General features: G+C 44.4%; 2 protein-coding genes across 2 annotated transcripts in view; one reads left to right on the plus strand and one right to left on the minus strand.

Annotated features, from left to right (window-relative positions):
• ttc33 (tetratricopeptide repeat domain 33) overlaps positions 1-1,807 on the plus strand; it is a 6,073-nt gene extending 4,266 nt beyond the window's left edge. The window contains exon 6 of the mRNA XM_019872188.1: positions 1,075-1,807. Coding sequence (XP_019727747.1) covers positions 1,075-1,443 — 369 coding nt within the window. The 3' untranslated portion in view covers positions 1,444-1,807. The remainder of the gene's footprint in view (positions 1-1,074) is intronic.
• Positions 1,808-5,509: 3,702 nt separating this feature from the next.
• Positions 5,510-8,571, minus strand: ptger4b (prostaglandin E receptor 4 (subtype EP4) b). The gene is made up of 2 exons (XM_019872180.1): positions 7,536-8,571; positions 5,510-6,316 (listed from the first exon to the last, which is right to left on the minus strand). The coding sequence occupies exons 1-2, from the start codon at positions 8,343-8,345 to the stop codon at positions 5,771-5,773; spliced, it is 1,356 nt and encodes a 451-aa protein (XP_019727739.1). The 5' UTR covers positions 8,346-8,571; the 3' UTR covers positions 5,510-5,770.
• Between the last annotated feature and the right edge of the window lie 5,706 nt (positions 8,572-14,277).

Here is a 14,277-nt window from a genome sequence, read left to right on the forward strand (position 1 = left end):
TTTGTGAGCAAACCGGTGGAACGAGCCCTGTGCAGCAAACAGTGGGAAGGAGGAAGAATAGACATTTGAACACAAACAGTGGAGCAGCACACGTAGACAGACAATGTAAGACGTTACATGCATATATTCTTTATCCTAAGCAAAAACAAAAAATAGTACGCTGACAAATGAGGACTGAAACTCACTGAGTCACAGTAGTTATAAAAGAAAAATGTCTTCATTTGTGTCCGCTTGACTGTGTTATCCTGCCACCCTTTGGTGTGGTTAAGTTGCGCATGCCAGAAGGAGCCGTAATGAATTCGTGATGCACAGACCGTTCAATTCTTTACATTGTACTTATGCTATTGGTATAGTTTAATAGCACAAGTACAATGTAAGTTTTGTCATCGAGTGCAATTTTCCTGATTTAAACTGAAATAAAAAAAATTTCAATCTGTTATTTTTTTGGGGGGGGGGTGAGACTGGAATGGATTCCTGGTATTTCCATTCATTTCTAAAGGGGAAAGATATGATTGCTTTTAAGTGTGTTGGGGTGTGGGGGTGGACTTGTATCTCAAGGCACCACTGTTTGGTTACTCCCCCCATTGCTTGTTATACCTCACCACGATCAGTGTCAAGCTAAACTCTCCGAAATGACACACCCCTTCTGTTCTTCTCGTGTGAGTTGTCTTACGGCCAAGACAATAGGAAGTGGTGAAAGTCAAACACAGACACACCTCACACACAATGCTCCAACTGGCAAGGTGGGTGGGGGGGTGCGAGAACATCTATTTTTAACTCAGGCACGTCCAGTCGCATTTCAGAGTTTTGTAGACTATGACACGTTTGAGTGGAATCGTTCCGCTATGCGTCACTTTTGACCGTCTTTTTACCTTATTATTATACCTCTGCGCTGTTGATGCTAGGTTCATTAGCTTGTCTATGGAGTTTGCATTGTGTGTTAGCATCAAGCTAGCACACAGGAACCACTGTCCTGTAGTAACCACTGTCCTTGAAAGGGTTAAAGCCACAACTTGGAATTGTTTTTGTTTAGTTTGGATCTTTCTGAGAACAGCCTGTATTTTATGCGTGCAGGCGCTACGGTCGTTCCAGGTGGCCGTCCACCTTCGCCCGTGGGAGCGCGCCCTGTGGCAGGATGACCTAGCGTGGGCGCGGACGCTGTGCCGGCAGAAGGCGGCCGCAAGGGAGAACCTCGGCCGCCAAGAGGAGGCCGACCGGCGGCTCTTGGATGCCCCGGAACTCCAAGGGGACTTTGACTTTGAGTCGGACGAGGTGGTAGCGGCGTGCGAGGCCGTCGCCCAGCGCCAGGCACGCTACCGCAGCCTCAGCGCGGGCGCCCTGGTGGTGGACGCTGCGGGGAATGTGCTGGAATCACGGGAGGGAGCGTCAGGAGATGCGGCGGAGCCCTTGCAGGAAGACTTTGTCAAAATGAGAAGACTCTGAACAGGTATGCATGACGAAATAGGTCAAATCATTGAATGTGTGTGCACAAATAACATATCTTGCCCTAGAACTGTTTCCCAACCAAGGCATGTATTTTACATAAAATAAATATGACACGCTGTAAAAAAAATGTACATGAAAGTATGTACTGATGATGTCATCTCAATTTTATCAAAGATTTTATGACTCAGAAAGCTATTTTGCTGTTGCATGAAAGGCAGCAGGTGTCGACACAGTAGCTGTTATTTTGACCTTCTGCCATCTAGTGGAAGAGCATGTCATTGTTCTTCCTGTCACTATACATCCATTGCATAGATAGAGGAACAATGATACCCGATTTGAATTAAAGACCCTCTAAAGTGAATTTGGAGATTTCTTTCTGAATATGATGTTTGAAAATAAGAGCTGAAAATGTGCAGACTGAGAACTATGTTGGAGTGAATTGTGGCAATTGAGCATTTAGCTGTTTATCCCATTTCAGTTTTCACGATATTTTATGATTTTTTTTTTCTGGGAGCGGGGTGGCTATAATGATTTCCAGTGATGCATTTGGTCACCTATGGGTTGTCCCTCCCTCACTGTACAAAAACCTGAACGCCTTCGTTCACATCAGCGGTTGTCTGGCGTAGTGAGCTAGCCAGCGATTCCTACGCGTTTGGACCAGGGTGGATCCATTTTTAGGGCTCAAACATTTCATCCTGTTTCATCATCAGAAAGATGCTAGACAAAGTCACATCCGTTTTACAGGTCATAGTCATGGTATTTGATTGGCAGTCGAGCGAGGCTTGGTTTCAGTGGATTCAGCGGACACACCCACGGCGTTCGGGAGCTGAGACAAGGGCTTAATTTTTCCCGATTTTGAATGTCGTTTTATAGACATGCCAATTTGTGTAATGATTAAAATTTTGCAGGGTTTGTTAACGAGCTTGTCAAATTTACAAAACACATTTGTTTTCACTTTAGAGGGACTTTAATAAGTCAGTCATATCCGTCCAAAATAGATAAAATTGGTGGCATTGGTTCCTATCACATTTTTATATCATTGTAAAAGTCCAAATGAAATAAATGCACTGAAATCAAAATGGAACGGTTCCTTCCCCCCCCCCCCCTTTTTTGTATGGTTATGAGAAAAGTATCGTTGTCACGTCCTCTTTTGAGACACACCATTGTGTTTTCTTTTTCTTTTTTTTTTCCCCATGTTGCATAACAAGAAGATGAATTGAAGTCAGTTTTTTGTGTGCTGAGTGTGATTGGGGTGAATGGAGCAGCGCCTGGGCGTACACTGCAAATTTTAAATAATTTTCATAAAACTAATAACCCTTCAAAAATGGCACTTAAATCTGCCATTTAAAGATTGAAGACTCAACATCGAAATGAAAATCCTTGCAAAGGATTTGAAAAAAAATTGGTTTCTACATTGCCATGAAAATTGTAATCATTCGGTTGCGGTCTTTCTTTTAAATTTCCCAAATGAAGCCGAAGCTAAACATTTGTAAACTGTTTGTTTTAAATAGGAATGGGCAAGTACCAATAGAAAGTATTGGTATCGGTTAAGAGATCGGGTTCTATTGTATGCTGCCGATACCAGCCATCGATACATCAGGCAAAAAGAAAATCTGATTATTAAGTCCTCCTCGGCAATAGTTGGCGCTATACTTTGGTAGTTTGACAGATCCCCGAATCATCGGCTGTGAAAGAACTATTTTTTTTTTGGTCGTGTTAAAGTGTTAAGTATGAGAGTTATCAATACTCTGCATCGGTGAGTACTCAAAGAGTGGCGAGTACTGGTATCAGTCTGGTAAAAACATCGACCATCCCTCATCTTAAATGAGATCAAAGTGGTGCGTAGCCTTGACAATTTACTAAATCTTGTTGTTTTGTTCATCCACTTCAGGGCAACATCGCCTATTTCACGGCTTGGCCAAAGAGAATTTAGAAGGGAAAATCAATGCTGGCCGTGAAATAAACCTAATCTTAACATTTAGTTGTGTTTTATTTTTTCAATTAATTTTATTTCTTCAGGGCGTTTTGTTTAACAGCTTCAGGACAAGGGCCATCTTGAGTAGTAAGTCAATAGAAAGCGCCTGCGGAGCGAATGGCGGCTGGTTATAAAAAGAGATGAGAGCAATAAAACGCAATCTGACATTCCACGTCAAGATCATACCGAGGTCAAGACGACAGAGGCGAGAGAGTTTTTTGGGGTGGGCAGGGAGGTGTTTGAATGTCATCTTTGTTTCATTCTGACATGTGTTGACTTAACAGATCTCTGTAGATAGCGCCACTGTGTGGCTTTGGATTTGAGCTCAGTCTTAAATTTGATCAGGTCTTCGATGTCCTGCCGACGTCTTTTATGAAGTCGCTATCGCTGTATCAACAAAATAAAAATACAATATGGAAAAAAATACTCTTGACACCGTTTTCCAACTTTATTGTTGCCATAATTCGGTACAAGGGCAAGAGTGGTTGCATTTTCCTGTGCTTTCTTTCAAAATGTCCATTTTCTACAACGACAATGGCGTTAAGCAAAGAAATACAACACATATCGGATGAATCAAAGCAACGCATGCGCTGGTAAAATGGGATTACATGAATCACAAAAACGAACAACTTTCGAGATCTCACCCAGCTGCCTTTCATCGTGAGAGGATTTCATGAACATTGCGAGCGCTCAGCCCCGAAAGCCGTACAAAAGGACCTCAGAATCTCTGCACCTTCTCACGGAGAAGACCATAACGTGCACGTTTTCATACGCAAAATAAATTAGCTTCTTGCAACGGCAACATTCACATTTTAATAGCTTACACGTCACGTAGCACGTAGCTAACGCTCTCAGAAAATAATTCGGGACTTTTAGGAAATTGGGATAGCATTACATTTGTTTTCAGTGAACCCCTGTGGTATCACAGATTTTCAAATGATTTTTTTTTCCTCCATGTATTTATTTTTTACAGCGTACAATCAAGTCCGAATTTTGCGTTACAGGCCTTCAGTGTAGTACCACGCTGTGCCACAACATGGTAGGCAGCACTGAGCTCTACACAAGACGATGATGCAGTGTAGTTAGGAAAAAGAAGAAGAGCCAGACAAGGTAAGGTATGAAGCTGCCGTAATAGTCACTTACTAGCGATGCTAATTTCTGCCACCGTTGTCGACGCACTTCACGAAATGTCGGCACGAAACTCACAGCCTTATACGGTTTTGTTGAACTTTGGTGTTGGAATATTCAGTGTTTGATTTACTTTTTGTTTCATGTGTCAGTTATATAGTCAACATCAGCTGGGATTGACAAACAGCTCGAGGCAAGCACGCGTCGCCTCTCATTTGGAGAACTATGCGAGCGAGAGAGCAAAAAAACACAGGCGCTTAAGGAATGCAGTGACCTTGACGTAAAGCGAAGGTAGGCTTTAAAAAAAAAAAAAATGTACAACGCTAACAGACACATTTGGATGACAAAATTAATATTACACAGTAAAGCCCCGCCTCTTTTCAGGGGAAAGGGACTGTGCGTCATTGTCACCTTCACAGAAAGCTTTATAATTGCCATTAATTCCACATGATGGTGACAAAGCACTACTTTTGTCTGAATGAAGCTCCTGATTATATCTCAACATAGTTGATAAGATTTTGACAAACAATATAAAAACACAATTTGTATTTTGAGGGCTCGATAATGAAAGGGACAGTGATTTCTGTAGACTCATATCTTTGTCAAAAGGAAAAGCTAATTTTCACTTTAGCAAAACACATTAGCAAAACTTCAAATATTTTCTGGAATTGACCAATTTAAAATGTTATCAAAGTTTCTTGTCTTGAAATATTTTGCTCACCCATTTTGTTTTTTTTTAATGGTGTCCTTAATTTATCTGGACATAGTTCTTTGGCACAAAGATGCCCCAAGTACGACTAATGTCCAAATGAAGTGCCTCCATTATCTCAACATAGTTCCTTGGCACCCAATTTTTTTTTTTTTTTTTTTTTTTTAACTGTGCTTGTGTCAGGATTCACTGTACTTGAAAAAAATGTTTTGCTAAGTTGAAATGTGTTTACCGTGTATGGAAAGGTTAAAGTTTTTTTTTTTTTTTTTTTTTTTTTGGTATATGAGGATCCTATATTGTGGATTCTCACCTATTGTAGGTGCGTCTTGAACAACGCGATAAACGGGGGATCACTGTAAATCCAGTCCAAACAAACCCAGAGGCCTCAATGACGAGTGGTCATAAGACCTGCGGTGTATTTAATTCAGTCTTGGTGGCCATTTGAAGCGATGGAAAATATTTACACCTGACAAGATGAACTGAAACCTTCCGTCAGTTTGCGAAGTCTTTGCTTAGATACTTCTCTCCTGGACATTTGCCGTCCCATCCGTAAGCGACACTTGCAAAGCCGGCTTGGAGATATCCGGCCGCTCCCCCTCCGCGGGCCACTTGGGGGCCTCTGTCCGAGTTGCGCTGAACTCCCTCGGGGTCAGTAACATTTGTTCGCCCGGTGAGACGGGACCGCCGTCCGCCCCTTCTCGAAAGGAGCTCGTCCCGCCCTCGGTCGGGTACAGGAAGGTCTGCGAGGTGCACGCCGTCCCTTGGCGTCCCCGCGACACCAGAGACGGCGAGTCCCGCGACACGATGGACGACGAGGACAGGCGGACGCCGGCGCAGCGGAACTGGCCGCCGCCCCCTGTCCGGCCACGTCCCATCTTGCAGAAGAGACATTTGATCTTCTCCATGAGCGTGAGGACCACCGTTTTCCGAAGCAGGATGTACACCCACGGGTCCAGGATGGGGTTGACGGAGGCCATGCGGATGGCCAGCAGGTCTTTGTTGAGCCCCGTCGACTCTTCATTTTGGTTGCTGTACAGCTGGTTCACAAAGATCCTCAGCTGGAGACCAAAAGTGGGAAAACAAAGTGCGTTGATTAGTCCAACAGACAAAAAGAAACAAGTCCCGGGTCCGTTTTTCCAAGTTAGGGTCCCCCGGCACCAAATCTCCTGTTGAATTGAACCGTTAAGTCGTGTCATCATTTTCCGTGACTTCTAATTTCAAATGCAGTCAAATCCCCGGGCCAGGTGTGCGCATGCAAGAAATGATTTTCACAGTCATTGACGGCTTGCAGAAAGGAACGACGACACCAAGGCGTTGATATCAGATAATTGCACAAATTGTCACACTTTTCACATGGAAACAGCCAAAACAGAGCAGAAACAGAAAGTTGAGCAGTAGTGAGGACAAGGCAGCCAGCCAAGCAAAACGGGTCCTTTTCAAACAATCATTCATCACCATTGCCTTCATCCAAGGCAACCCCCTCCCCCGTTCTTGCTTCCACTGATCATTCCTTGGGGTTTTTTTTTTTTTTTTTTTTTTTTTTGGACAAAGGCAACTTTCCAAACGGGCTCTGCGCTCCTCATCTCAAACTCTCAAGTGACAAAAAGTCAAGTCCCTATCACACGAAGTATCAGTCGGTTGGGTTTAGCGACAAAGCGCATGCAGTACGTTTACCATACTGGCATAAAAGTCACCCTTATTTGCTCATGTTTTGCTCCACGTCTGTTGCGAGGTAGGCTTTGCTCTTCCCAATTATTAACCTTGAATAAAGGTTAAATAATAATAAAGTTTGAATCGTTTTTCTGTTTCAATTTTTGACAATCGCGATGATAATCACATTACTGACAGCTTTTTTTGACAGTCTATTTTTTAAAAGCTTTTCAAGCCGTTTTCTGAATATTAAAGTTCACATTTTTAAGAACTCAAGTAAGATGATAAAATGTATGCAGGCGTGATGGAGGCGTCAAGTGCGGTGAATTTCCTGACACACAAAATGCACACGAAAAATCAATTTTAAACGTTTTGTGGTCGCTTTTGATAATAATACGGATGTGAAAGCTTCAGTCATCACGAACAAAAACGGAGTGCGCATACATCCTCAGTCAACCAAAATATTTTGAGTGGCTTAAGAAAGTGACTTCCACCGCAGAGTGCATGTTTGAAGTTTCTTTGAACCCTTTTCAAGGGAGGCTTAGCATGATTGCGCAGCCTTTCGATTGCGCTTTTGCGTGTTGCCAATTTCCAGCGCGTTGGGGAGTACCGGATAAAGCGACTCACCACTAAGGGGATGGAGCAAACGAGCACCACGGCCGAGGTGGCGATGAGCAGGATGACCATCTGGATCTCGGCCCCGGCCAGCCGCCCTAGGCTCCTCCGTCTGCCGAGCTGCGCGCGGGCGGCCGCCCGCCGGCCGCGCTCTTGCGCCGCTCCGAGCGACGTGCGCCGGACGAACCGGCGGTGCATGAGGATGAGCGCGCCGCACACCATGACGTTGCACGCCACCGTGGCCAGCACGACGGCCGCGTTGACGCCGGCGTACATGAGGTTGAAGGCGGCCACCGACGTGCGGTTGCCGCTCGCGTGCCAGTTGATGAAGCACCAGCTGCCCGGCCGCTGCAGCTTGACCTCCCCCAAGCCCATACCCGGCAGCGCGCACAGCCCGGCGTTGCTGACGTAGATGGCGAGCAGCGCCAGCGCCGCCAGCCGCTGATTGACGTACTCGTTGTAGAAGTAGGCGTGGTTGATGGCCAGGTAGCGCTCCACGGACATGGCGCACAGGATGCAAAGCTGCGCCAGGAAGAAGAAGAGCAGGATGAAGCCCGAGTACTGGCACAGCGGCTCGGCGCCGGGCCACTCGCCGCGCATGTACGTGGCGATGGTGACCGGGCTGGCGAGCAACGTGCCCAGCAGGTCGGTGACGGCCAGGCCGCACACCAGCGTGTAGAAGGTGGTCTCCTTTTGCTCCTTGCGCGAGATGCGCAACACCACGATGGCCGTGACGTTCCCCACCACCCCGAAGATGAACATGATGACCGGGATGGTGGGCGGCTGGAAGGTCCGAGGCGGCGCATCGGCGGTGGCGTTCATCTTTCACCTCAATCTTGAATGTGCATCCTCCGTTCAGGAAAAGTCACATCCCAGTTACTTTTTTTTTTTTCTTTTTTTCCCCCCCGGGTGAAATGAAGCGCAAAATCCTGCATGCACGCAGAAAAGTTTCGGATGCTGCGGCACACTCACTCTGCTCTGAGACTTCTGACGACAAGTGGCTGCGGGGCTGCGGGGCGGTTGTTCCCTTCACGCAGCTCCTCCTCCGGCTCCTCCTCGAATGAAGCAACAGCACACGTTGTGTTGGAAGTTGCACTTTCTACTTCACTTCTGCTTTTTGAAAAATAAATAAATCCATACTTTTCCAAAGAAAAATGTCCACATATGTGAAGCAAGTTGTTTTAGCTGTCTTTGCAAATAACTAAGAATTACGCTTAAAACCAAAATTGCACATTAGCTTTTTCTTTTCAGGCATGGCTTTTTGATGCTTTTTTTTTTTTTTTGTGGGTCTGCTCTTAATAGACCCATAGCTTCCAAATTTCACGTTGCTTCGTCAAACTGGCTTCTTATTGTTGTATTATTTCAATTCCCAAGCGAAGATGTGATGCTAGCTGTTGGCTAGCACTGCTAGTGAAGATAGCCCTACGACAACCACTGCAGGATTTCGATATATGTAGAAATGCTTCGGTGTAAGAAAGTTATTAGAAATATCGTCATTTTCAGACTATAAAGCCCAGCAGATTATAAGGCGCTGTCTCAATGAATCGTTCAATTTTGGGAAATTTCGAAATATACGGCGCACCGGGTTATAAAGTACATGAATGCAAATTAAAGGAAACGAACCAGTACAGCTAATGAGTCAAACTTTATTTAACTTCAATTCACCCTACATAAGGGGCACATGATCAAAAGGCGCGCTCTCGATTTTTGAGAAAATAAAAATTTAAAGTGCGCCTTATAGTCCGAAAAATACTGTCGAATCTAATTCTCGTTTTCTTTTTAACGCAGATTTTCATCACGACGGATGGATCTGGAACTCCCGTTAATGTTGATCAAACCCACGACTCGCCCACTCAATCAACTAAAAGCTGCCGGAATGTCCTGGCAGCAAACACGAATGCCTCAACGCCCCAGGGTGCAAGCCTGTGCTGCCTCGGGGACTCATCGCCCCCAATATTTGAGGTTAGTTTTATTTCGTGCGGGTATACTGACGTATGTCATCAAAATGTTGACTGTGTGCAACCGCTGCGGAAAGGCACTTCGACCGACTCCCGTCCCATCCTGGGAACGCCGGAGTTCTCCATTTGCACTCGGCGGGATCGGGTCATGTGACAAAAAGGCCTCTCCGGGGAGCCGATCAAAACACCCCCTGTTGAAATTTACTGCCTCCCGAAACGCACTTGCACCTCCGTCCTGCGCAGTGACTTTTCCCATTGCCTGGGAAAGTTGTTTGTTTACGTACACGTGCCCCCATTATAGGATCTCAGAAGTTTATTATTGTATTTTATTTTATTTTTTTGTGGCTTCATTTTACCCCGCCTGTGACCAAAAGTTAGCTGTGACGAATTTTAATGAGGACAAGCGATGCATGGATTGTTATGGGGGGGGGGGAAAAAAGCACAGAAAATATGAATTCAATACATTTCCAACAAGGATGCTGAAGTGCACACCCCCCCCACTCCCCTGCCGTCACCCCCCCCTCGCCCTCTTCCAAATCCAAATAAGACAGCCAGCCACGAGAAAGACAAGTCTCGATGTGTCGACGCCGCTTGCCAAGTCGAGCAAGATTCCTTTCAAAACAAAATGATGGACGTTGTAAATGATGGTGAGTTTCCAGTTCGTCATTTGTTTCCCATGATGTCGGCATGGGTTGACCACCCCGGGCCGGCCCCGCAACCACCCACCCTCCCGTCCCTGCGGAGTCAGGTTACTGCCCCACCGTGCTGGGTTAAAGGTGGAACTCCAAGGAAGGGGATGCGTCCAGGATTTAACACCAGTAAACATTTTTAATGTCATGTCAGGAGAAATGTGTCGAACTTGAAAGAATCGGATGACGACTAGTGGGATGTTGAGTCGTTGGGGTATCTCTGTTTTACTTCAGTATTCTTTTTTTTTCGGATGGGGTTTAACTTCTACGCTCTATTTTTGAAAAGCGATAATTGTGCTTTCTATTCTGTACTTTTGTTTAAAAAAAAAGACTTCATGCCCCACCATGGCCCTATCTGTTGCATTGAAGAAGCGCTACTGCACCTGTCAAAACGTATAATGAGAGTCAATGGGTCAAGGTTTGTGTGCCTCAAGATCACACAACCAAAAAGAATGAAGCAATTCATCATCCATATTTTTGAAAATTTTTTTTAGAATAAATATATATTGATATTTAATTCTTTTAAGAACAGCCGTTACTACAGTGGACGGCTTATCATGTTATCAGGTTACAGGATGCATGAAAGGGTTAAACAACGTTTAAAAAAATAAATAAATACATTTATGGACAGAAGTCAACAGTGAATGAGATCTTGCAAAGATGTGAAAAATAGATCATTTCTGAAATGTTGCCGGTAAATTTCCACAAATCAGCAAAATTGGACATTAGAGCCGATCACAAAATGTGCATAAAATACAAAATATCCACCGATCCAACATTAGCCGATCACATGGGTGGAACATCCAGTTTTATGTCCTCTTCAGTCAATTGTTTTGAATTGCGAGTAGCTGTTGCGAACTGGTTTTGTGAAAAATTGACCTCAGTAAGAACGAGCACAACATATCTTGTCTAAATACTGCTTAATCCTTGCTCATATAATCTGATTCATACTTTACCCGCAGAGTTGGATTCAAAGAGTGACGTATCTCCGCTAATTAATTTCCATGCCTTCAAATCTGCACACGCTCAATTTGCATGGCCCGAGGATCTTTCATGCTTCATTTCATAGTCGGCATGATACTTGGATTTTTACGGCATTGTTTTGGAAAAAGGCTGGCGCGGTGTACTAGTGGCTGGTACATCTGCCTCGCAGTCAAGAGGGTCCCAGGTTTGAATCTGGGCTCAAGTGTCTCCTCTGCTCGGCCTTATTGTCAGGAATAACTTTTGAACGAAAAGTAAGACAGGGATGAAATAAAAAATTTTAGCGATGTTCGGTCCTCAATTTGTTATGAAATTTAACCTCTCCGTCTGTCCTCCACTAACTTTATCCACCCAAAAGCAGTACATTATCCAAACACCCCCCCCGAACGAAGGACTTTTAGCATTTCTCAATGCTGACTCAGCGCCTGTTGATGGAGCGTACAGCCCGTCTCGCTATCTGTAACACTCCAGCTTAAAATGGAAAGCATATCTCGTCATGCTGCATCGTCCGCCGCTGTTTCAGATTCAGACACTCGGCCCCTCGGTTGCATTTGTTCGCTCAGTATTTCAGGACCCCCACAACGGACACGTGACAACGTACATTCATTGCCGGCCATTTTTGAGTATATGACCGATCTTTCAACACTCACACAGACTACTGTATTGTTTCGAGATTTTTCCATTCTTTCGTCATCAGCACTACAACATAGGGTTGGTTTCACCAAAACGTTTGTGACTACATAGCAGAGAAAATATTTTGGGGTGAAAAGAAACATGCTCAGCACAAACAGTGATTTGGACGCCCATTTTTTTTTTCCATTTTGTGACATCTCAAACTGTAAAATAACAACACCGAGAAAAACTTTTGAGCGGAAATAATTTATTTGCAGACTACGAAGCGAGCTGACTCACCACGTGGCTCGAGTTGGACATCATTGGCCTGTTGGCCTTCCCTCCATTAAGTGCGGCATCTTTACTCGCCCTCACAAGTCACGACACTAACTTTCTAGTACATACTGCAACATACTACGTTTCCACCACACATACACTGTTCCAAGTGTCAGGCACCTAAACTTGCCCAACTTCAAGCCAGCATCTTTTCTCTCCCTCATAATCAATGTGACACACCAAGTCTGACCACCTAATCTTTATTTTCTACTCAAAAGCTGTGCTGATCTCAAATCAAAAGTAATGGAACACCTGCATTTGCATCGATCCAGTTGATGAATATCAATGTCTGTCAACAACGTTTCCATTGCTTTGCTAACATTGTGAAGTGACAAGCAAAAAAAAAAAAAATGCTAGATTAGCTAAAGCTAACAACTGACAACGTACACCTTACTTGTGAGTGCATGTTGATTTCTTTTCCAGATGAGAGAGATTTTTTTTGAACACCAGAGGCTGTTGTTTTTTTTTTTTAGGCTGGCACAAGACACAACCCATCGTTCTTGCAGCCCACCAATCTCGCCTGAAAAATGTACTTGAGTCCAGTACGGAAGTAATATTACTTGGTTACTTCCTAATCAATGGCAAGTTTTCCCCCTGCGGCCGCAGCTATAATTACCCTCATCGGCTCCGCATTCGGCTGCAGTTTTTAGCATAAGCTTTAGAGGAACAAGTCCTGACACTTGCAAACTATTTCCCCTTCGGGAGAGCAAAGAAGTGCATACCTAACGTCCCGCAGCGTGTGTGAGTTTGTTCATGCGTTCGTGTGTGTGTATGTGTGTATGTGTATACAAGAGGGAAAGTGAGGTAACTTATTTTTCATATGAAGACTGAATTATGGCACATGCCAAAAGTTTGGAATGTGCGTGGAACAAACATGCCTATTCTTCTTCAACTGCTTTGTGAGCCACTGTTTACACTAAAGCATTTTGTTTGTGTAAACTCTTAACGCTTAATTTGGGGGTTGGGGGCGGTAAATGGATTTATAAGGATTTGGGGGGCACACTTGCTGGGGTCCTGACGACCCTCCCTGGAACAGGACGTCATTCCCTGACAAGTATACACCTCCTTGAAATAATCGTTTTCCTTTTCCAATGTGGGGCGGGGACAGGGGGGGGGGAGCGAATTTCATGTTAAAGAGCAGTCAAAACACAGGGTTAGGGTTCAGCTGTTCTTTTTGTGACATATTTTTGCACTTTCTTGCAGAAAACGGAATGTTTCCGCAAAACAGCCCCGAAGCATGATGCCGCCACCGGCGTGGTTCATTGTAGGTGTGCTGTGTTGTGTTTGTGCTAAACATACCTTTTGGTGGGGGAAAAAAAGCCATGAAAAGCCTACAAGACCATCTAAGCTTTATTTCGGGTTAATTTGAGGCACTTTGAAAGGTGGCAGGTGTTTATTTCCATTTAACGTGTTTGTGATTGGTTAATTCTGAACATAGCCACATCCCCCAGATAAGAGGGTGTGCATACTTATGCAACCAAATAATATCCGCTTCCTATTTGGACTTACCCGCTTGAAAAGCATAGCAAAAACTTCAACGGAGTTTGTACCGTGCACACGATAAATCTTAAAATAATAAAGCTTGGTCTCGTTTTTTTTTTTTTTCCCGAAGTCACAAAAAAATGGCACTTGAATGGGGGGGTGTAGACTTTTTAAATCCACTGCATATTTTTAAGTTGGAATCAAACTTTAAATTTATGATAAGTATTTTGAGTTATATTGATAATTGTGTTGTCATTGTTGAGTGCACCCTACATGTCCTTTTTTTAATGTTTATTTATTATTATTATTATTTTTTTTATTAATGGTACTTTCCACCATCTTGCCCGGCGGGCGTGCCGCAGCTCTCAAAACAAAGCGCGAAGCAGTGCAGCGACCTGCAGGGGATTCAATAGAATCTTTTATTCCGAAGCTTGTGCAGATTCCAGCGACATAATCACTTTAATTCCGCAGCCGCCTTCCTCGGGGCGCTTGTCTTTTCACACATCAGTCGGCGTGAAAAGACAGAAAATCATACCTTGTCCGCACCTGAACATAAAAGCCGGCTTTGCTTCGCTTTTTTTATTTATTTTTTTTTCCCCAGCGTGCTTGTGGTTTTTCACCTCTGTTCGGCTAGAAAATGAATGGTGACTCTTGCCAGCGTGTAAAAAATTCCACCACCGCCCCCCCCCACCCTCC

The sequence above is a fragment of the Hippocampus comes genome, unplaced genomic scaffold (genome assembly GCF_001891065.2).
Source record: "Hippocampus comes isolate QL1 unplaced genomic scaffold, H_comes_QL1_v1.1 scaffold260, whole genome shotgun sequence".
Taxonomy (NCBI): Eukaryota; Metazoa; Chordata; class Actinopteri; order Syngnathiformes; family Syngnathidae; genus Hippocampus; species Hippocampus comes.

Bases quoted from the DNA above. Each gene is read 5' to 3' on its own strand.
- ptger4b (XM_019872180.1), bottom strand. From the start codon at position 8,345: ATGAACGCCACCGCCGATGCGCCGCCTCGGACCTTCCAGCCGCCCACC. The intron at 6,317-7,535 runs GTGAGTCGCTTT...TTTGGTCTCCAG, and splicing joins TTTGCTCCATCCCCTTAGTG to CTGAGGATCTTTGTGAACCA.